At 41.8% G+C, this 22368-nt stretch overlaps 1 protein-coding gene across 2 annotated transcripts in view; it reads left to right on the forward strand.

The window, feature by feature from the left end:
* The window catches only part of si:dkeyp-19e1.3 (uncharacterized), a 91601-nt gene that overhangs the window by 40382 nt on the left and 28851 nt on the right, over positions 1-22368 (forward strand). For both annotated transcript variants that reach the window (XR_008760842.1, XM_055934955.1), the window contains exons 2-4: positions 4573-4646; positions 22001-22086; positions 22312-22351. Coding sequence is in view for 1 of the 2 variants with exons in the window: in XM_055934955.1 (XP_055790930.1) it covers positions 4581-4646; positions 22001-22086; positions 22312-22351 (192 nt within the window). In the remaining variant the exon portion in view is untranslated. The remainder of the gene's footprint in view (positions 1-4572; positions 4647-22000; positions 22087-22311; positions 22352-22368) is intronic.

The following is a 22368-nucleotide window of genomic DNA, read 5'->3' on the forward strand; positions in this document are numbered from 1 at the left end:
AAAATGTGGTGTTCTTGCTAGATGTTAACGTATTTATGGTTGTGATTTAAGTTATGGTTGTGATATAGTAGTGGTATTGACTGGTTATAGTTTGAAAAAGTAGATTGATTGGATAAGCCTGAACATGTGAAAGTTGGTTTGGTGTCTTTAGCTTGAACGGTTCAAGACTTACTGTTGGTTAGTTATTTTATGCAAATGTCTATAGTTAATAGTTAATAAAGATTTTAAAGAATTTGAAGTTAGAATAGCCTGAATGTTTTAAAGTTGGTCTTGAAAGCAGGACCATTCACAAAAGCTACCGCTGTATTCCTATGGTCCTCATTTAACCCATGTTAATTTATGCAAATGGTTACTGCTAGCTAGCATGAGGACGAAAATAGCAGATTTCCAGGAAAACGAGCAGTATTTAAATCTTCTCAATGGAGCAGTGTGTATTACCCTCTCTAGGGTACGTGAGACGGTAGCATCCCACCTCTTCAACAGCCAGTGAAACCGCATGGCGCTAAATTCAAAACAACAGAAATCCCATAATTAAAATTCCTCAAACATACATGTATTTTACACAATTTTAAAGATACACTTGTTGTAAATCAAGCCACAGTGTCCAATTTCAAAAAGGCTTTACGACGAAAGCAAACCAAACGATTATGTTAGGTGAGTGCCTATTCACAGAATTACACAGCCATTTTTCCAGCCAAAGAGAGGATTCACAAAAAGCAGAAATATAGACAAAATGTATCACTAACCTTTGATGATCTTCAACAGATGACACTCATAGGACTTCATGTTACACAATACATGTATGTTTTGTTCGGTAAAGTTCATATTTATATCCAAAAATCTGAGTTTACATTGGCGCGTTACGTTCACAAATTCAAAATCATCCTTTGATTTTGCAGAGAGCCACATCAATTTACAGGAATACTCATAATAAACATTGCTAAAAGATACAACTGTTATGCATGGAATTTTAGATGCACTTCTCCTTAATGCAACCACAGTGTCAGATTTCAAAAAAGCTTTACGGAAAAAGCAGACCATGCAATAATCTGAGCACGGCGCTCAGAGCCCAATCAAGACACAAATATATCCGCCATATTGTGCAGTCAACAGAAGTCAGAAATAACATTGTAAACATTCACTTACCTTTGATGATCTTCATCAGAATGCACTCCCAGGAATCCCAGTTCCACAATAAATGTTTGTTTTGTTCGATAATGTCCATCATTTATGTACAAATTCCTCCTTGTTGTTCTAGCGTTCAGTACACTTTCCAAACTCACGACGCGCGGGCAAGTCCGTAAAAACAGTCCGTAAAAACATGACAAACGAAGTATTGAATCAATCTTTAGGATGTTTTTAGCATAATTATTTTGTCTTCAGAAGTGCGTTGGAACAGAGCTCGCTCTCACATGAACACGCATGGTCAGCGCATGTTCAGTTCATGGTAGACCTTACTCAATCCACTCTCATTCGGCCCCACTTCACAGTAGAAGCATCAGACAAGGCTCTAAAGACTGTTGCCATCTAGTGGAAGCCTTAGGAAGTGCAACATTACCAATATCCCACTGTATCTTCAATAGGAGCTGAGTTAAATCGACCGACCTCAGATTTCCCACTTCCTGGTTGCATTTTTTCTCAGGTTTTTGCCTGCCATATGAGTTCTGTTATACTCAGACATCATTCAAACAGTTTTAGAAACTTCAGAGTGTTTTCTATCCAAATCTACTAATAATATGCATATTCTAGCTTTTATGGCTTTGTAGCAGGCCGTTTTCTCTGGGCATGGTTTTCATCCGGACGTGAAAATGCTGCCCCCTACCCCAAAGAAGGAAAATTTTAGGTGCAGTGGCATATCCCATCCCTGTATTGCGATACGTTTTCCGACCCATATCTCTTGCCTGCTCAACGGTGTAGAACCAAAGAGACTTTGATAAGGGCTTCACATAATGTGCTATTCTATTGTTACTAACAACACATTGTGGGGAAACATCTTTCCCTAAATAGGCCAAAGTTATTTTGACCACTGTCTGCTCTCACTGTTCTATGCCGACCTTGTACATAATCAGATCAGGTGAAGACTGGAGATAATGTACACCAACTATTGTTTCTTTCACCATGCCTGTGTCTTTGTGGCACGAAGCAAGGCTAGTAGTAAAAGTTATTGATATTGCTACCTGTTGTGCATAGGAATGTTGCCTAGAGTTTGGGGTTTGTCCTGTCATCACATGCAACTGCTGAAGTACAGTATACTAAATGTCTGCTCCAGCTCACTTCTCCAGACCTAGCCTAGTTGATGTGTGAACTTAAGCTATGAGTACTGGATTTGCATGTGGTGGACCATCTATTTGCTGGTACTAATTTTAAACGGAACATCGTAGGATAGTAGGCAGTGAGAAAGACCAAAAATAACAGGTGGTCTCGTTAATACATAGTTGTGAACTAGGCCCTATATGGATTGTTACTTTGCTTGCTCATAGGATGTGCCACATACCTATCTTGTACTTTCTTTCGGCAATTAGGTGTCTTTTAAGTTTTACCAGTATTTAGGACAGTGACTGATGATGATATAGCCTGTAGACGACCTTGATCGAGCAGTTGATTGATTGGTTAATCTGATCCATGACCTTTGAACCTCATACTATGCTATTGTTTGGTAGGGTAGTGACAATACCAGTATCGCGATACTTGTTAGTATCGTGGCAAGGAAACAAAACATGAAGGGGATTTCACTTCTTTAGGAAAACAGCCCTAATGTTGTAAGAAAACATCGTGGTCATCCTGTCCCATTTGTTATTTTCATTTACATTTAAGTCATTTAGCAGACGCTCTTATCCAGAGCGACTTACAAATTGGTGCATTCACCGTATATCCAGTGGAACAGCCACTTTACAATAGTGCATCTAAATCTTTTAGGGGGGGGGGGGGGGGGGTTAGAAGGATTACTTTATCCTATCCTAGGTATTCCTTAAAGAGGTGGGGTTTCAGGTGTCTCCGGAAGGTGGTGATTGACTCCGCTGACCTGGCGTCGTGAGGGAGTTTGTTCCACCATTGGGGTGCCAGAGCAGCGAACAGTTTTGACTGGGCTGAGCGGGAACTGTACTTCCTCAGAGGTAGGGAGGCGAGCAGGCCAGAGGTGGATGAACGCAGTGCCCTTGTTTGGGTGTAGGGCCTGATCAGAGCCTGAAGGTACGGAGGTGCCGTTCCCCTCACAGCTCCGTAGGCAAGCACCATGGTCTTGTAGTGGATGCGAGCTTCAACTGGAAGCCAGTGGAGAGAGCGGAGGAGCGGGGTGACGTGAGAGAACTTGGGAAGGTTGAACACCAGGCGGGCTGCGGCGTTCTGGATGAGTTGTAGGGGTTTAATGGCACAGGCAGGCCCAGCCAACAGCGAGTTGCAGTAATCCAGACGGGAGATGACAAGTGCCTGGATTAGGACCTGCGCCGCTTCCTGTGTGAGGCAGGGTCGTACTCTGCGGATGTTGTAGAGCATGAACCTACAGGAACGGGCCACCGCCTTGATGTTAGTTGAGAACGACAGGGTGTTGTCCAGGATCACGCCAAGGTTCTTAGCGCTCTGGGAGGAGGACACAATGGAGTTGTCAACCGTGATGGCGAGATCATGGAACGGGCAGTCCTTCCCCGGGAGGAAGAGCAGCTCCGTCTTGCCGAGGTTCAGCTTGAGGTGGTGATCCGTCATCCACACTGATATGTCTGCCAGACATGCAGAGATGCGATTCGCCACCTGGTTATCAGAAGGGGGAAAGGAGAAGATTAATTGTGTGTCGTCTGCATAGGAATGATAGGAGAGACCATGTGAGGATATGACAGAGCCAAGTGACTTGGTGTATAGCGAGAATAGGAGAGGGCCTAGAACAGAGCCCTGGGGGACACCAGTGGTGAGAGCACGTGGTGCGGAGACAGATTCTCGCCACGCCACCTGGTAGGAGCGACCTGTCAGGTAGGACGCAATCCAAGCGTGGGCCGCGCCGGAGATGCCCAACTCGGAGAGGGTGGAGAGGAGGATCTGATGGTTCACAGTATCAAAGGCGGCCGATAGGTCTAGAAGGATGAGAGCAGAGGAGAGTTAGCTTTAGCGGTGCGGAGCGCCTCCGTGACACAGAGAAGAGCAGTCTCAGTTGAATGACTAGTCTTGAAACCTGACTGATTTGGATCAAGAATTTGGATCAAGAAGGTCATTCTGAGAGAGATAGCAGGAGAGCCATTTTCCAAGCTATAGCACACACTATTATACAAACAACAGGTTTTTATAGGACCGAAGAGTTTGGTCTGCTTCGTGTTTCATTTTTACCAAAAAAATTGCGATACTGGTTTTGTCACAGCCCTGTTTGGCTTAGTGCTAGTGATCGGGATAAGTGGCTCAGAGAACCACTTTAGATGTCTTATTAGGCAAATAGGAACTAAGAATAGAATAGACTAAGGTACTAGACTCTTTGTGATTCGGGTGTTTTTGTATAGCTTTGCGTTGTGTTATGTTATATCATGCCTATTATGGACGATCAATGTTGACTTGTGTTAAAACTCATCTCTTCTCTTCCCCCTCTCCCTTCAGACTTTGACATGAAGAAGGACATTGAGACGCTGATAGCAGAGGAACGGGCTGACATCATCTCCAAGTATGACAAGGTGAGTTTGTGTGTGTGACATCACCGGTTCTGTAAGTCGCCTAGACGAGGGCTGAGTTTAAAATCACATATGGTGCCATTTCAGATTTTCCCAAGGTGAGTGACAAGTGTGTGTGTGTGTGTGTGTGTGTGTGTGTGTGTGTGTGCCATCAAGTATGACAAGGGCTGTTTGCCTCATTTATATTTGGATTGTTGTTCAGATGATTTGTAGCCTAGATGCCGAGACTGTCAACAAACTCAAATTGATTTACTTGATGTTTACAAAACGAAACGAGCAATCTGGGATTGGTAAAAAAAAAAAAAAACTTTTGAATTAATGATACATAGACCTGGCCATTTGGTCTTAAAGAATATAACTTATGATTGCATGTACTCAATCAGAACCCAAAATATTATTTTGTTTTACTCCATTATTAAAATGGAGTAAAAAAAAAATTAAAAAAACTGTATAGCTTCAAAACATTTTGATCTCATAGATGGTCTATGATTTTGAGAGTGATTACATTTCTCCAACCCCATCCCTCAGCTGTTTACCTAAACAAGTGGAGCGCTTTGTTGTTTTTCGAATCCCAGATTGTCCCTTTATTAGAAATGTCTTCAGTCTTCAGCCACTCTTGCTGTGCACTTGTGGAAGATTAGTTGAAGGGACTGCTCAAATGAAGGACCACAGACAGATAGCTGTGCCCAGTACTGACGGCTGACTGTAGGGACAGACTGTGCCGTCCCTGTCCCCTGCCTAGCCTCCATGCAACTGATAACATTAGACCGGCAGACACTCAGAACAGCCTAGCTGAAACCTTTGATAAACAGTCAAGTAAATGTAAAACTCTAATGAAGGGTAGGGGAAGCTTCTTCTTTTATTCCAGTGTACTTTTGGGAAAGTTTGGGTGATTTTGCAACCCAAAATAAGGGTAAATAGAGCAGCTTTATGGTGAAGCGAAGCCCCAGCGTAGAGGTCTTCACAAATCCACCTGTACCTGGATTCAGAATTCTAAATATTGTCACTGGTTTGGGTCGGATCTGACATGATTGTCACAGGTATTGGGTATGTGTAATTTGAACTGATTTGTCCGGAAGGACCCATACAGATCCGAATGCGACTGCTGCAGTAGAAAGAGGGAGAGACATTATCTTTATGCTGCGGACTCTTGCTTTTCGCGAGAGTGGCTTGTGTAGCTTGTCCAATCATAAGTCATCAAAGTTGTAATAGGCTATAGTGATAGAGCCTCTGTGTGTGGCAAAAGATAGGAGATACTAATCAATAGAAGATGGTGTTAAAATTACGGGATTAAAAGTTAAAGGCGAAGGATACGCTACAACAGCCAACATATTCTGAATGTTTGTAACTGTGTAGAATGAGAGTGCATGCAGCCTCATTTAGCCAAGCTAGCTAGCTTAACTAGCTTCTTCCGGTTTGATGCAGTCACTACATAATCATATTGGATAACCTAACATTAGCTATGGCAGCTAGTAGTCTACTATAGCATGAGTAGGCTTGGTTGGTTGCTGTCTCTTCTCTCCCTCCCACCCTCACTGCTCCGTGTGTCACTCAGTCACACTCACAGTAGCCGACACACACACAGAACGGCCCCTGCTAGAGCGTCACCCCTCTCTACCTCGTCTCCCTTACTCTTTATCAGCTTTGGGCCCAGTTTCCCAAAAGCATCTTAAGGCTAAGTTCATCGTTAGAACCTTCGTAAGAGCATTTTAAAATGTCCAAGCTGTGAGCCAAAACCGTCTTTATTAACGCTGCACATGAAATCACTGTATCAGCGCACTCATACAACAGCTAAGGGCATTGTTAGATCCCCGTCTGCCCTCCCGTGTCACTTTACACACACAAAATCTCAGCTAAACATGGAACGAAGATGTTTCTGTCTCTCTGTGAGTTGAATATAAGTATCCTAAAAAGTTTGCAGTGTTATAAACAAGCAAAGCAAGTGTAACAGTATAGCTTCCGTCTCTCTCCTCGCCCCTACCTCGGCTCGAACCAGGGACCCTCTGCACACATCAACAACTGCCTCCCACAAAGCATCGTTACCCATCGCTCCACAAAAGCCGCGGCAAGGGGAACAACTACTTCAAGGTCTCAGAGCGAGTGACGTCACTGATTGAAACGCTATTAGCGCGCACCCCGCTAACTAGCTAGCCGTTAAACTAGGATACTTAAAATATATATATAAACTGAGAAGTGACTGATATAATTGCTAGATTATTAGGCTAAATATTGCCATGACTTTCATGTATATTGTTAGGTTCTAAATAACAGGGTAAAATCTGACGGACAACTAATGAAGAGCTCAAACCAAGTTTATTCACCCAAAGCTCAGACAGATGGACATATTCACACAAGCTCTGGTATTTAACCCTTCCTCCTATGCTGAGTCTCCTCCTTACACATCTGAACAGCCAGTACACCTCTGTTGCTCGACCGAACTTTAGGGATATCTGTTCTTCCTCACTTCATCTGACCTGACCTCAGGCCCAAATTCCTCCCAACTCACAGCTGTCCTGTTGACTTGAACCAGACTGTGGCCCTTCTCCTTTCCATAGGATCCCTGATGTCTAACAATAATATTTTTTTATTTTATTTTTTTTTTACCTTTATTTAACTAGGCAAGTCAGTTAAGAACAAATTCTTATTTTCAATGACGGCCTAGGAACAGTGGGTTAACTGCCTGTTCAGGGGCAGAACGACAGATTTGTACCTTGTCAGCTCGGGGATTTGAACTTGCAACCTTCCGGTTACTAGTCCAACGCTCTAACCACTAGGCTACGCTGCCGCCCCGTATATATATATATATTCTGACAAGATGTAAATGTTCTACCCCCTCTCTCCCTCAGTGACATGAATAAGGACATTTAAAAGTCAGAACCCATCAGTCCCCCCTTTTGAACATTATATAAACTTACAAATGACTTAGAAATGAACAAAAAATAAAACATGATTAGCATTCATAGTTAATTATTAGGTTTACACCTTCGAGACTTGTGGCCTCTGATCTATAATCACACGATGCACGCTCTCATTACCATCTCTTGTCAGACAACTGAGAATGACATTTCAGCTGGAGCTTTTGACTTTCTCCATTTCCTCCTCCTGGTTCCTAAGAGAGTGGTGGCACAAAACTTGAAAAGCAAAGAGAAACACAAAGCATTACAAATATTAATATGCATAATTATATATGCAAATAAAAACCAAAGTTTGATTACATGACGATTCCCACTCTCTTCGCCTGACTATGCTTTATATCAGCACTGTGTATCCGTTTCAGCATCAATGCCTTCAGAAGATGATATCCCAACAATGCTACCAAAGTAACCCCTGCTACTACTAACACTGCCCATGACGCATACCTCAAAACCTCTCATTTGCGCCGTAGTCCAGTTCCATGTTGTTACTATAGCATCCTTCTTAATGTCCTTACAGCGACTGCCGTGAGAATAGCTACTGCATGGAATCTGTCCCCTGCTCTCCTATTGTTTTCATTGTTCACTGATACGTCTAGGACTGAACCTTTTAAGATACTCCCTACCGGACTCCCAAACTCATACCCGGTTCCCTAGCCACCAACATCTCCAATGACCTCCTGTGCTCTGCTACAGTCGGTACCTGTGGATAATACTTTCCTTTGCTCAGGTTAGGTACACATTGCTCATCCCAAGGCCGATCTACACCCCACCCATTTGTGAACACCCTCGTTATAGTGTAAACTTTGGGTCCTAATGGTTGATAAGCAGCCACCTGATACTTTTCATTTACCGTCACTCGGTCCCAATCTTCTGGGAGATATGTCAAGTGTTTGCTGGCTGTTAGAAACGGAGGAGAGATTAGTGGTGTTGGAAGAGTATCCAACTTAACAAAAGTCTGAGTCACATGTTTCTTAATCACACTGCAGGAGATGTGGTGCTATTATTACAGCTAACTCCCCCTTTCGGTGATGTGTCCTCCTGTATACAGGGATCTGTGGCTATCATTTCAAGCGTTGTAACTTTGACAAACCCATCACTAAAAGTTGACAATAGTGTCTGAAATGACAACACTCTCTCTGCTACTCTCACCGTGATCTGGATATGCGTAACGTTCAATATAACTTCATAGGGGTCTCTATATTGTGCACAGTTAGCTGTACTCCCTCTCTTACGAGTAATCCCCTGTAACAATATACATAGAGGAGTGGTATCATTCCCAGAGACTCTATTACCCACTTCCTTAATTTATGAGCCCCACGATCTCCGCCCCAGTCACATTCCACTCTTCTAATTCCCTATAACGTTAATGCATTGGTTGTTGGGACTCCAGAGAATACACTGATGTCGGTCCTGCCAGACTCTGCAATTAACAGCTTTATGAAAAACATTCTGTCTCATACCTCGTCTCCTGCTACAAATACATTTGCACATAAATCATTCCATCGAACCCATAACACAATCACTAATCCGCTTCTATAGTTATAAACATACTAAAATATTCTCAAGTCAATTACTCAATTTCCAACCATCCCTCCTCTGGAACAATGATCACTCTTATGTTCCACCACATTTAAAAACATTGACTTGAACAGGGAAAATAAAAAATACACTACCGGTCAAAAGTTTTAGAACACCTACTCATTCAAGGGATTTTCTTTATTTTTACTATGTTCTACATTGTAGAATAATAGTGCAGACATCAGAACTATGAAATAACACAGGAAAAATAGGAAGTAGGAAAAATGAAGAAAAACCTTTTGAGGTGTTCTAAAACTTTTGACCGATAATGTACATGTTTAATCATTTCACAACACACTTGATGCGACTTAGACTGGGGAAAGAACTGTCCATCTGTTCTGTTGTATGCCCATGGGATGCTAGTCGTCTTCATCCTCGGGTGTCAAGGCAAGACAGACTATGAGCCTTGTACGTAATTACTTGTACTGTATCATCCAGCAAGCCATATGTGTTGATGTGCTTTAACATTAGGATTATGATGACATGGTAAAACATAACCCCTTCATGGTTGACCCAAGCTATCATCTAGTGGGTTCACTAACTTTCTCAGAAGTCATTAAAAGATAATGTTTCTAGGGAGAAAAACCCTCCCTAGACCCAATAAAATCGAGCAGCTCACCCTCCCCTCACGTTGCGCTCTCCTCACAACTTAGGAGCAGCGTTCTCTCTGTCTCTCTCCTTTCCGAACCATAATTTAAACATTTGATAAATTATCCAACCCAAATTTAGAAAGACTCAACGTAAATCGCTGAGGACTGTCAATCACTCGAATTCATGCCCCTCAACCTAGCACACATCATCACGGTTAGAATGTACATTTATAAACAGGACCATATATAACCGGTATGAACTTTTCTCGTCACAACCCCCGTTTGTCCTTGTTATACTGTCGCGATTGGCATGTTAATGACAGATCGGTATCGCGATGCATTCTTAATCTAAATTACTATACATTTTGCCGTGTGCAGACCTCCACAGTCAACCTGATACCCCAAATAAACAATTATGGGCACGGTTGACCCCCCCCCCCCCCCCCCCCCGATTTCAATATCTGAGGAAATAAATGTGTTTTTCCCAAGCACATGAGTCTCTCACATGAGCTGCCACCACCATTATGTACCGTTCATTCTGTCTGGTCCATTTTCCCACCAGTACACCCGTAGCATGAGAGAAGATTGGACGTGATCTCTCGCCATGTTCACTCCACATGCACAGTCTCAGGCCTCATGCCGCACTCCTGCCGCTCGTACACAAGTTGATGGCTCCGACTCAGATCTCAGGTAGGAGTGGTGGAAGACAAGGTCGTAGTGAACGCCTCTGTCGCTATTTCTTCAGCCGGTTGGGGGTGGGTTGAGGTTCACACTGTTCTTGGTCAAATTATCTCTCCATGCATTAAGACACCATCTGTGTTCACCTTCACCATAACTTGAGAGAGGACAGAGCAAAACAGCAATTTAAGACATTTCTGATTCTGGGAATCCAGACCATCTATTCACCGTATGACAAGTTATTACATTCCCAATTGTCTTAATACCAAAATCTCTTAAGACAAACGTCAGAGCATTATAACACACTGTTGAAACCATTTTCCAAATTAGCTCATACTCCCTTATCATATTGGCGACCTCACCACAGAGTTACTGGGTCAGGGAGTTAGAGCACTAACCCTTAGGGAGAAATCCTAACAATGCAGAAATCCTAACAATGCAGCAGACCCAATCTGGTATTGTACATATCGTACATATAGCAATATACATATCACAATCAATTTAGAGTCACTATCAACATATTTTCCTTTTTATATGCAGACTTAACATAACATTTGCATATTTACCAAAGGGCCAGGGCCCCAGGGAACTGCTAATTTCCCCTTTGAACACATGACTCACATCGTGTTTCAAAAACAAACAACACTGCCTGTTAAATCAAAATAAACAAATTATATTAGAATTACAAGTCTTGATAACTCCATAAGGAAATAATTGTATCCCATAAGGTAATGGTAAAATAGACTAGAGACAGGTGTCCCTCATTCAAATTTTACTTAAACCTCACCTAATGTCTCGGATCAATTCTAGTGAAGTTGATACGGCCTCACCAGAAAGTCAAGACACAGGTCATTCAACACCATTAAGTATTTTCTTTCTTTTCTTTCCCTGTACTTCAGAAACCATTTAACAACAATTCAAAAATTTCCATCATTCTGCGCACCCAGTTTAAAACCAAATTAAGAAGACCCCACACAATAAATCAAACACGGTATTAACACCGCTAACCCATATTTATAAACGTTGTGTGTGCGTGCTGGTGTGTGTGTGGTAAACCCTAGGGCAAAAACACACAAATGGCCAGGCCGTACTTATCTGTGAGCTAACTTTACGGCCGAATCCGGATACCTTTATACTTAGAAAACTGAAGAATTTCAGTAACTGCTCTCCCAAGACAACCGTCTCGGGAAACATTTCATAGAGAGATGACACCCCATCTTCTCCTGGAAGAGAAAGTGTACATTTTGTTAGCATTCACTATGCTACATCTTAATCAGCAACCCAAAAGTTTGAATTATAAACAAAACTGTCCTCCATCCAATCATTAATCGTTTGTTTTAATCCACCCCAACATTTATGTACTCTTATTTAACATTTAGACACAGCAACATTTATCTCACCACCAAGTCTTATAATTTACTCCCGTATATGGTTTCTCTTTTCCCCATAATTTTCCGTATCCACCACACCACAATGCCCTTCATGTTCATAAACAAAAAAATGTTACAGGTAATTTTAGGTTGGTAATCTAGAAGAAAAAGAAACGCACACCTATTTAGGCGAGGTGCTGGCTAGCGGAGTAGAAAACTTAAAAATAAAGGAGAGCCGCACACTCTAGGAGCTCAGATGCAAAAATATTTAATTTACCAACGTTTCGACAGGCAAGCTGTCTTCATCAGGGTAACCCCAATGCTGTCACTTGACAGAATTGCCTCTTTAAAACTCAAACACTTGCTCACAATATTAACTCCAATCTAGTTTCTTGTGACCCCTCCTCCCTCTCGTCAATTCTATAAATCTATTTCATAATAAGACTAGATAAAATGTCTCACGAGATTAAAACCCCCCCAAGTTTTTCTGAGTTTGCAAAAGACTGTTTGGCCTGGTCATTTTCATTTGTTACCTGTTTAGAATCCATTTCCCTGTCGTTTCACATAGATTCTCCAACCCCAAAATTGGTTCCACTTCCTCCCATGTGAAATTATCCGGGTATTGTTACTGGTCCTATGTTTAAAGACAGGTAGTAATCGTATCGTTTTCGATGCTGCCCCTGTTACCTTTCTCAATATAACACTTTACCCTTTTGTTAATTTTGCATATTTCTCATCGTAAGGAATCAGCGATATTTGATTCCAGGCATCTATTAAAAAGTTTTGAGATGTGGCCTCCTACGTCTCCCTTCACATAGACTGTCTTCTCTATGGACCACTATTGAGCAAAACCAAGGCCATACACCACTATTTGAACGTTTCCTGCCCCGCTGCCTTCAAGAGGATTTGCTGCTTTCCCTTCTTGTTTTTTTCTTACCTTGGCCATTGAAACCACTCGTACGACTGCGAAGTGAGCGGATTTAGAGCAGGATGCTTTCAGAGTGGAATCTATATCATCCATATTCAAGATAGAATGCTCGTGCACCTCTTTCAGCTTCTCTGTGGCTTTATTCAACTTTTCTTTGAAAGTTGATGAACTTGGAAACTCACTTTTGAGAAAATGGCCTTTGAATGTTTTGGCACTACTATACCCATTCGGCATCGTTCAAACCCTCTTAAGCTTTAGCCCCACCCATCTCATTTAAGGCTTGATCCGAATGTACTAACAGCAGGCAAGCACCCGAAGGAACTTGGTGGCTACTTCCAGACATCTAAGTGAGAGAGAGAAAACAGCTGATCATTACTCGCCCTAGCAGAGCTGGTTAGGCTGTTATGTTCTCCAGAGCATTGGTGGTTGCAACTGTGCTGTCAGATTGTCCATTCGTAAAATCAGAGCGTTTTGCGTTCAGAGCGCGCACTGGTCGATGAGTAGGGTTGAACCGAACCTTCTGACCTCACATCGGCAGTCAAGCACCCAAGCGAACTGGCTAACATTGGCTAGCTTGCTAGCTACTTCCAGACACAGAATGAGAGAACATCCCACTCTGACCATTTTACGCATCCTAGCAGAACTGGTTAGGCTGTTTTCATGTTAACCTGAGCATTGGTGACTGTAACTGTGCTGCTGGCAACAATTTAATTCTGCTTTTTTGCTGATGTTTACTGACACCCGCCGTATTCAACGTGTGTTGAGCGTTCGTAAATTCATCAGTTTTGCTGCCCTCTCTGGCACACTCAGACAAAAGTGCTCTGTAATTGGAGTAGATGGCCAGACTGAATTTACGAACGCACCCGAAAGGGTTACTTGCATAGTAGAGTATTTTGTTAAGGCATGCAGCTAGCTAGGTAAACAATGAACCATAATCACAACTCATGACGTTACTACCTTGCATGAATCTGCAGGTAGCTAACCAATATTAGGCTGTAGCTAGCCAAGCAAATGGCTCTTTCTGACAAAATTGGAAACGTGTAATGTCTGAATGTAGCTAGCTAGACTGTTACACTTATGCATTATTCAAGGTTGGACTGTCAGATGCCATGGATGCCCTTAGTTATGTAATCCGGAGACAGGTGTTTTCTCCATCTCCTTAGCTATCATACTCAAATTCCACTGATTTCATTAATGTCCTCCAGAAATGGAGAGCAACACTTATGCAGTTTTAATACACAACACATTTATTTTTTTTAATACATAGATATACTGACCAGCTCAAATAGACACAAGCGTGCTATTTGGCAGACCAATCCAAACTCATCTCATAATCTCAGCCAATCAGGGCTAGCGGGACGGTTACTGACTTTTTCTTTGGCTAAACCAACTAGGCTCATATTTTAACAATTTTATTCATATTTACAGTCGGTATACAAGTTTAAGGCACATAAAAGTTCACATATGTTCGAGAAGGCATTTCTGCCAAAAAATGCATTTTGATTTAAAAAAAAAAGTTTAAGTTCAAATGTCTCTCCTGTGAAGTAGTGACCCGCTACATACGCCTTATTTCCTTGAAGCGGGTCACATATCACTTATGAATGCAAGAAACGATGCCTTTTTTTTGCAACTTTTTCTAATCATAGTCGCACACCTCATGTAGCCTAGCCCACAGGCCTATATGTTTTGATAAGGTTTTTATCACAACTAAAGTGGCCAACTTCTTAAAATGAAGCACTTTAATCCGCTTTACAAGGGGGTTAGAGCCTAACTCTAACACATGAGTTGCAAGTTTTGTGAAGATAATTTTCCTGCCTGCCATTAGGCTTCATTCTTGCTCACTGTTTGCACAAGCTGAAGAAATGCACGAGAACACTTAAATACATAATAACCGTCTCTTGATGGGAAAATCTATTTTTTATTTTTTTTATTTTGAATAGCTGTAAATCCCCAACTGGGAAATTTGTCCCGTGGGAGATTTTTATTTGGCCCACCAAGTTTTATGAGCAAATATTATATGCATTGCATTCGGAAAGTATTCAGACCCCTTGACTTTTTCCACTTTTGTTACGTTACAACCGTAATCTAAAACTCATTAAATACAAATGTTCCTCATCAATCTACACACAATACCACCCCATAATGACAAAGCAAAAAGTTGACATTTTTACAAATTTGACTATTCAGACCATTTGCTTTGAGACTTGAAATTGAGCTCCGCTGCATCCTGTTTCCATTGATCATCCTTGAGATGTTTTTACAACTTGATTGGAGTCCACCTGAGGTAAATTCAATTGATTGGACATGATTTGGAAAGGCACACACCTGTCTATATAAGGTCCCACAGTTGACAGTGCATGTCAGAGAAAAAAACAAGCCATGAGGTCGAAGGAATTGTCCGTAGAGCTCTGAGACAGGATTGTGTTGAGGCACAGATCTGGGGAAGGGCACCAAAAAATGTCTGCAATCTTGAAGGTCCCCAAGAACACAGTGGCCCCCATCATTATTAAATGGAAGTAGTTTGTAACCCCCAAGACTATCCCTAAAGCTGGCCGCCCAGCCAAACTGAGCAATCGGGGGAGAAGGGTCTTGGTCAGGGAGGTGACTGTAGAGATGGGTGAAACATCCAGAAGGACAACCATCTCTGCAGCACTCCACCAATCAGGCCTTTACGATAGAGTGGCCAGACGGAAGCCACTCCTCAGTAAACGGCACATAACAGCCATCTTGGAGTTTGCCAAAAGGCACCTAAAGGTTCTCGCAGACCATGAGAAACAAGATTCTATGCTCTGATGAAACAAAGATCGGACTCTTTGGCCTGAATGCCAAGTGTCACGTCTGGAGGAAACCTGCCACCATCCCGAGTGGCGCAGTCTAAGGCACTGAATCTGTGCTAGGGGCGTCACTACAGACACCCTGGTTCGAATCCAGGCTGAATCACAACATGCCGTGATTGGGAGTCCCATAGGGCGGCGCACAATTGGCCCAGCGTCGTCCAGGTTTGGCCGGTGTAGACCTTCATTGTAAATAAGATTTTGTTCTGACTTGCCTAGTTAAATAAATGTTAAATAAAATAAAAAAATAAATCCCTAAGGTGAAGCATGGTGGTGGCAGCATCATGCTGTGGGGATGTGTTTCAGCGGCAGGGACTGGGAGGTTAGTCAGGATTGAGGGAAAGATGAACGGCGCAAAGTACAGAGATCCTTGATGAAAACCTGCTCCAGAGCGCTCAGGACCTCAGACTGAGGCGAAGGTTCACCTTCCAACATACAACGCATGAGTGGCTTCGGGGCAAGTTTCTGAATGTCCTTGAGTGGCCCAGCCAGAGCCCGGACTTGAACCAGATTGAACCTCTGGAGAACATCTCTGGAGAGACCTGCAAATAGCTGTGCAGCGACGGTCCCAATCCAACCTGACAGAGCTTGAGAGGATCTGCAGAGAAGAATGGTAGAAACTCTCCAAATACAGGTGTGCCAAGCTTGTAGCGTTATACTCAAAAAGACTCAAGCCTGCAATCGCTGCCAAAGGTGCTTCAACAAACTACTGAGTAAATGATCTGAATACTTCTGTAAATGGGATTTTTCTATTATTTTTGCAAATGTATTTAAAAAGTAATCTAAAGACCTGTTTTTGCTTTGTCATTATGGGTAATATGTGTAGATTGAGGAGTAAAAAACGAATCAATTTTAGAATAAGGCTGTAACAAAATGAAAAGTCAAAGGGTCTGAATACTTTCCGAAGGCACTGTATGTAAAAAACAGATTAAATCAAGAATAGTCTGATGGGTGACGATATTAGTCTGTCACTTGAGTTATATATTATCACTTGTGAATGATGCCCAGCGCAAGCCAAGAAACAATGCCTTTTTTGCAACTTTTTCTAATCATAGTGTCACACCTCATGTAGCCTAGCCCACAGGCCTATGTGTTTTGATAAGGTTTGTATCACAACTAAGGTGGCCAAATAACTTCTTAAAATGAAGCACATTAATCCGCTTTACAAGGGGTTTAGAGCCTAACTGGCATACATAAGCAGCGAGTGAGTTTCAAGTTTGGGGAAGATAATTTTCACCATAAAAATTTACTTTTATATTAAAAAAGTATTGCATGCATAATCTCATTTGCGTTCACTTTTTATAATGGGGTTTTCCTGCTAATGGAGCATTTGCGCTTATAGCCTACTGCCATGTGCGCATTGCTGCGCTTGTAATATGAAGAAATAGCCTAATAGTTGATTAACATTTTAAGCTAAACGTTGTGATCTGTTGCGTCAGCCGCATTATTATTAATTTGGGATCTATCACATCTTACAACTCCCAGACTATGTTTGGAATATTTATTTCTCTCACATAATAGGTCAACTTTTGTACTATGGGGGATAGTCGATTTACATAGGCTAGTGCTTTTGCTGTTTGTTAGGCCACTGTCCGCACAAGGCATGTTTTTTTTAGGGTGCATTATATGGCCAGACAAAGGGGAGGCCGCCGGGAAATTCGAGACATTAGCAAGTGTTTCTCAAATTGTGAATGAGGGACTGATGAAGTCTGTACAGCTTTTTTAAATTGTATTTATTTAACCTTTATTTAACCAGGTAGGCTAGTTGAGAACAAGTTCTCATTTACAACTGTGACCTGGCCAAGATAAAGCAAAGCAGTGCGACACAAACAACAACACAGAGTTACACATGGAATAAACAAATATACAGTCAATAATACAATAGAGAACGTCTATATACAGTGTGTGCAAATAAGGTAGGATAAGGGGGGTGAGGCAATAAATAGGCCATAGTGGTGAAATTATTACAGTATGGCAAATTAAACACTGGGGTGATAGATGTGCAGAAGATGAGTGTGCAAGTAGCGGTGCTGGGGTGCAAAGGAGCAAAATAAATAACATGGTGATGAGGTATTTGGATGGGCTATTTACAGATTGGCTATGTACTGGTGCAGTGATCTGTGAGCTGCTCTGACGGCTGGTGCTTTAAGCTAGTGAGGGAGATATGAGTCTCCAGCTTCAGTGAATTTTGCAGTTTTTGCTTGCGCAACAAACTAAGCAGAGCTCATGCCTTTCAAGCCACTTTTTTCAAATCATCATGCAGCCTTGCAATTATTAAAAATCAAAACATATAGCCCAATGTTTGTAGAACTGCATCTATATTAATAACTAAATTAAGCATATTGGTGTACCTGTTTCTTTGTTAACCGCTCAATGCTGAATAGCCAAATGTGCACACTCCCTCTTCATACTTTAAAATTTGCCATGGAATTGTAAGCAAATCTTGTCTGCCAAATGAACTAGTGTAGCGCACAGGACCTCAGAGTATGCTATTCTGTTCTTCATATCATGTTTCTTTAGACCTGTCGAAAATAAATAATGCATTTATTGTGAAGGTGTAGGCTATATTACATGGATTTATTAGACTTTTTAAAATGTAGTTGTTCCAAAGGTGCATCAGTGGAAGCCAGGAGATGCTGAATGTGTTTGTTAATTAACTAAATGTAGTGACCGCCCCAGCCATAGTAGGAAGTATACGTTTTTACACACCAAAGTAACAACACAGTGTGGTCCAAGACTTAGTTGTAGTCACGATCTGGTTACCTATAACTACAAACATATGTTTTGTGTTTTTACATATTAACTTATTTCCGGATATCTTCGGGAACTACCCACATTGCAATATTTCTCAATGTCATATGACGAACTAATGCTACTTAGCAAGTTCAAGCTGGCTGATGTTACATTCCTAACCAAGTATTGGCGCTGGTGAGCTTCTATGTACATCCACGATGAAGACATCATATAACTTCATGCGAAAAACTGCATCTGCTCTACTTCTGTGCGTTTGGTAGTGTTAGTCGAGCGAGCTATTGAGTGTTGTAGTAGTAGCTAGTTTTCATTTCAGACCTAGCAGGTTTTTTAAAAAGCTAAATATGCCAAGGAGGTGTGGTGTTGCTGGATGCAGTAATACCCACAAGTCCAGGGTTGCGACTCATCTGTTTCCCAAAACGAGAAGCTAGCTTTGAAGTGGGACTGTTTTTTCCGTTTGAAGGAATCTCATTTGAGTAAGGGAAACCGCAGGCGTGTTTACTGGATGCGGTGCTCATTTAACCCCGGAGGATTTCAATATCTAGAACCAGTGGAAGGCAGGATTCGGAATGTGACTGTCTGAAACCAAGTTCTGTGGTGGGCATGAAATGCCTGTAACTTCGGTTTCCTACCGACCTACCCTGTAAAGTTACATCATGAGTGTCAGCAGTGAAGGAGATAAACCGGGTAAGTTCAATGTGGTAAACCGCTAATATAGCTAGCTATACACTATGCCTAACTGATCTAGCTATGTATTTTGTATAAATTGTCTAACTAACATTTATAGATATATCTAGCTATTTAACATTTATCATAAGGTTTCTACCTGTGTACTAGAAACGTTACAAGTACAGTGGTTCGTCCCTTAAAAGTTGCAGCGTACTGCGGCGGAGCTGGCGTGGTGCCGCAGAATTCTGTCGCACGTTATTTGTGTGTGAACCACTGGTACCAATAATGCTAGTTAGTGCTAGTTTGAACACCAGAGGGAATCTTTGAGAAGCATTTGATAGCCTGCAATAGTGGCTGTACTAAAGAATGTAAACCTTTTTTTGTAATAACATAGTATATGGGACTGAATTTAAGAAATCTTGCTTAATTAATTTGATATTACGGTGTTTCTATTCCACGAAACCCCTCTGGGTTTCCGTTAGGATGGAACTTCAATATGCTCTTTAAATAAGATCTACACCACTTAACAGCACATTACTCAACACTAGTGAGACTCATGTCGCCTACGGTAGGCCTACAGTGTATCGAAAAGTATGACGTGACTCTCCGCCAATAATTACATATAGAGGATTGGAGGATATTTCTGTAATTCAGTGATATTTCTTCCCATAGTAATTCGTTATGGATCTATAATTAAATAAACATTGGCATTTTGCAAGAGTATTTTTATTATTTTATTAACAAAAGCATAACATTACTAGTTACATAGTTTTCATTTGAAAGTGCAGACTGGCACTAAGAACAGTGGGAATGTTTCCCTAGTCAGCGCCGTTATTAGTGCAATGCCGCTTAAAGTTCACCCCCCTTCTCGTCCTCCCTTCCCCATGGGCTAGGTCATTCTTGTGTGCGCGGCTCTGCGGCCCATCTCGTTCCCTCTGCTCTCGTGCCTTGAACCTCGCTCGCTTTCAGTGGATACAGCTGGAGCGCTAGAAGGCAATACCATTGTGAGCCACTCGGGTGCCATGACCAATATGACGTCCTGCTAATAACAGGGTTAATAAAATATCTGAGAATATTGTTACTAATTTGGAAATAAAGCCAGTTTTGTTATTTAGTATTATTTATTTATATTTTTAGAGGGAGAGAAACCAAAAAACCTACAATCATCTCATGGGTATCTGTCGAGGGCGGCATGGGTATTGAACCAGCATCTGTAGCAACACAGCTTGCACTGCTATGCAGTGTCTTAAACCGCCGCGCCACTCAGGCACTGTACAACGTGACCGGTCGAGTGGGCTACAATACTACAGAAAGGGCAAAATAATCAGAATAAAATAATAAAAAACTTAGTGTAACAGTTTTTTAGTAAGTCATGCACAATTATCACTTTCTATTTAGGTTTATGTCGCCCATTCATTGTCAGACACAGTAGGACCCAAAGGCAAAATCAGTGCTCTAACTCCCCCTGGTCTCTGGAGCAATGAAGTGGTGATGCAGGGTACCATACTAAACCACAAATTACCTCTAAATTCCGCAGCATAATCACAAAATTCTTAGTGGAGCAACCACTGTAAGCCTACACTGCCTGCAATGTTTTTGACCAGCTAACTTAGTGTCATAGCCTCTCTCTCTCTCTGCTAGCTAGCAAGATTATCCAGTTTGTCAATCATTTTGTCAATAACATCATTTTCCCTCCTCATGATGCAATCTATTTTGTGAAGTGCACCAGTCCCTACTGCAGCAAAGCACCCCCACAACATGATGCTGCCACCCTCGTGCTTCATGGTTGGGATGGTGTTCTTCCCCTTTTTCCGCCAAACATAACCATGGTCATTATGGCCAAACAGTTCTATTTTTATTTCATCAGATGAGAGGACATTTCTCCAAAAAGTATGATCTTTGTCCCCATGTGCAGTTGTAAACCGTAGTCTGGCTTTTTAATGGTGGTTTTGGAGCCGTGGCTTCTTCCTTGCTGAGCGGCCTTTCAGGTTATGTCGATATAGGACTCGTTTTACTGTGGATATAGATACTTTTGTACCTGTTTCCTCCAGCATCTTCACAAGGTCCTTTGCTGTTGTTCATGGATTGATTTGCACTTTTTGCACCAAAGTATGTTCATCTCTAAGAGACAGAACGCGTCTCCTTCCTGAGCGGTATGACGGCTGCATGGTCCTATGGTGTTTGTACTTGCGTACTATTGTTTGTACAGATGAACGTGGTACCTTCAGGCGTTTGGAAATTGCTCCCAAGGATGAACCAGACTTGTGGAGGTCTACAAAAAAAATGTCAGAGGTCTTGGCTGATTACGTTTGAATTTCCCATGATATCAAGCAAAGAGGCACTGAGTTTGAAGGTAGGCCTTGAAATACATCCACAGGTACACCTCCAATTGACTCAAATGATGTCAATTAGCCTATCAGAAGCTTCTACAGCCATGACATAATTTTCTGGAATTTTCCAAGCTGTTTACAGGCACAGTCAACTTAGTGTATGTAAACTTCTGACCCACTGGAATTGTGATACAGTGAATTATAAGTGAAATAATCTGTCTGTAAATAATTGTAGGAAAATGTACTTGAGTCATACACAAAGTAGATGTCCTAACTGACTTGCCAGAACTATAGTTTGTTAACAATAAATTTGTGGAGTGGTTGAAAAACGAGTTTTAATGACTCCAACCTAAGTGTATGTAAACTTCCGACTTCAATTTAATGGAAAAGAGATGTATGTTTCTGGATAATGCATCATGCTGCATTGTTGACAATATGAACGAGCGGTGCAGATTGCGATTCGATTTGAGCAGGGCGCGCCTTCCCACCTATTTTGTCACACTTTTACAGTGTTAGTTTAATCAGCGGTTGTACAATATGATACAAAAATCCAAAATTATGTGACTACTTTCTTGTGTGCGTGCATGCGTTTGTACTGCTGTATGTGTACTATAATTAAATACACGTTGAATTTAACTGATCCTGCTGTATTGTCCTTTTAGTCTGTGATTTGAGGCTTTAATAAAAAATTATATCATTTTTGTGTGTTTTCAGGGCAGGCAGGAGGGTGTCCACATCGACCCCTGGGAGGATACTGACTACAGCATCTATAAGGTCACAGACCGCCACGGCTTCCTGCAGTAAGTTAACATGACAGCTCCGACAGTGTTCACCTCTCTTCTGGAGCCAAGGGTTCACCCCAACCATGTGCCTAGGTTTAGGGCTTCAACCTTAGCAGAGTACTGGGTTTAGAGTACACACACACAACATGCACATGGGAGGAAAAGAGAAGAGAAGCCTTAAACCGCTGTAATGAACGCACCAGTATCCACTGACTCACCTTTTGTTTGTGTCTTTCTCCTCAGCGAAGAGGAGCTGCCGACTCCGAGTGCAATTGAAGAGAAGGTATGTACTGCTGATCA

This window comes from Salvelinus fontinalis, chromosome 9 (genome assembly GCF_029448725.1).
Source record: "Salvelinus fontinalis isolate EN_2023a chromosome 9, ASM2944872v1, whole genome shotgun sequence".
Taxonomy (NCBI): Eukaryota; Metazoa; Chordata; class Actinopteri; order Salmoniformes; family Salmonidae; genus Salvelinus; species Salvelinus fontinalis.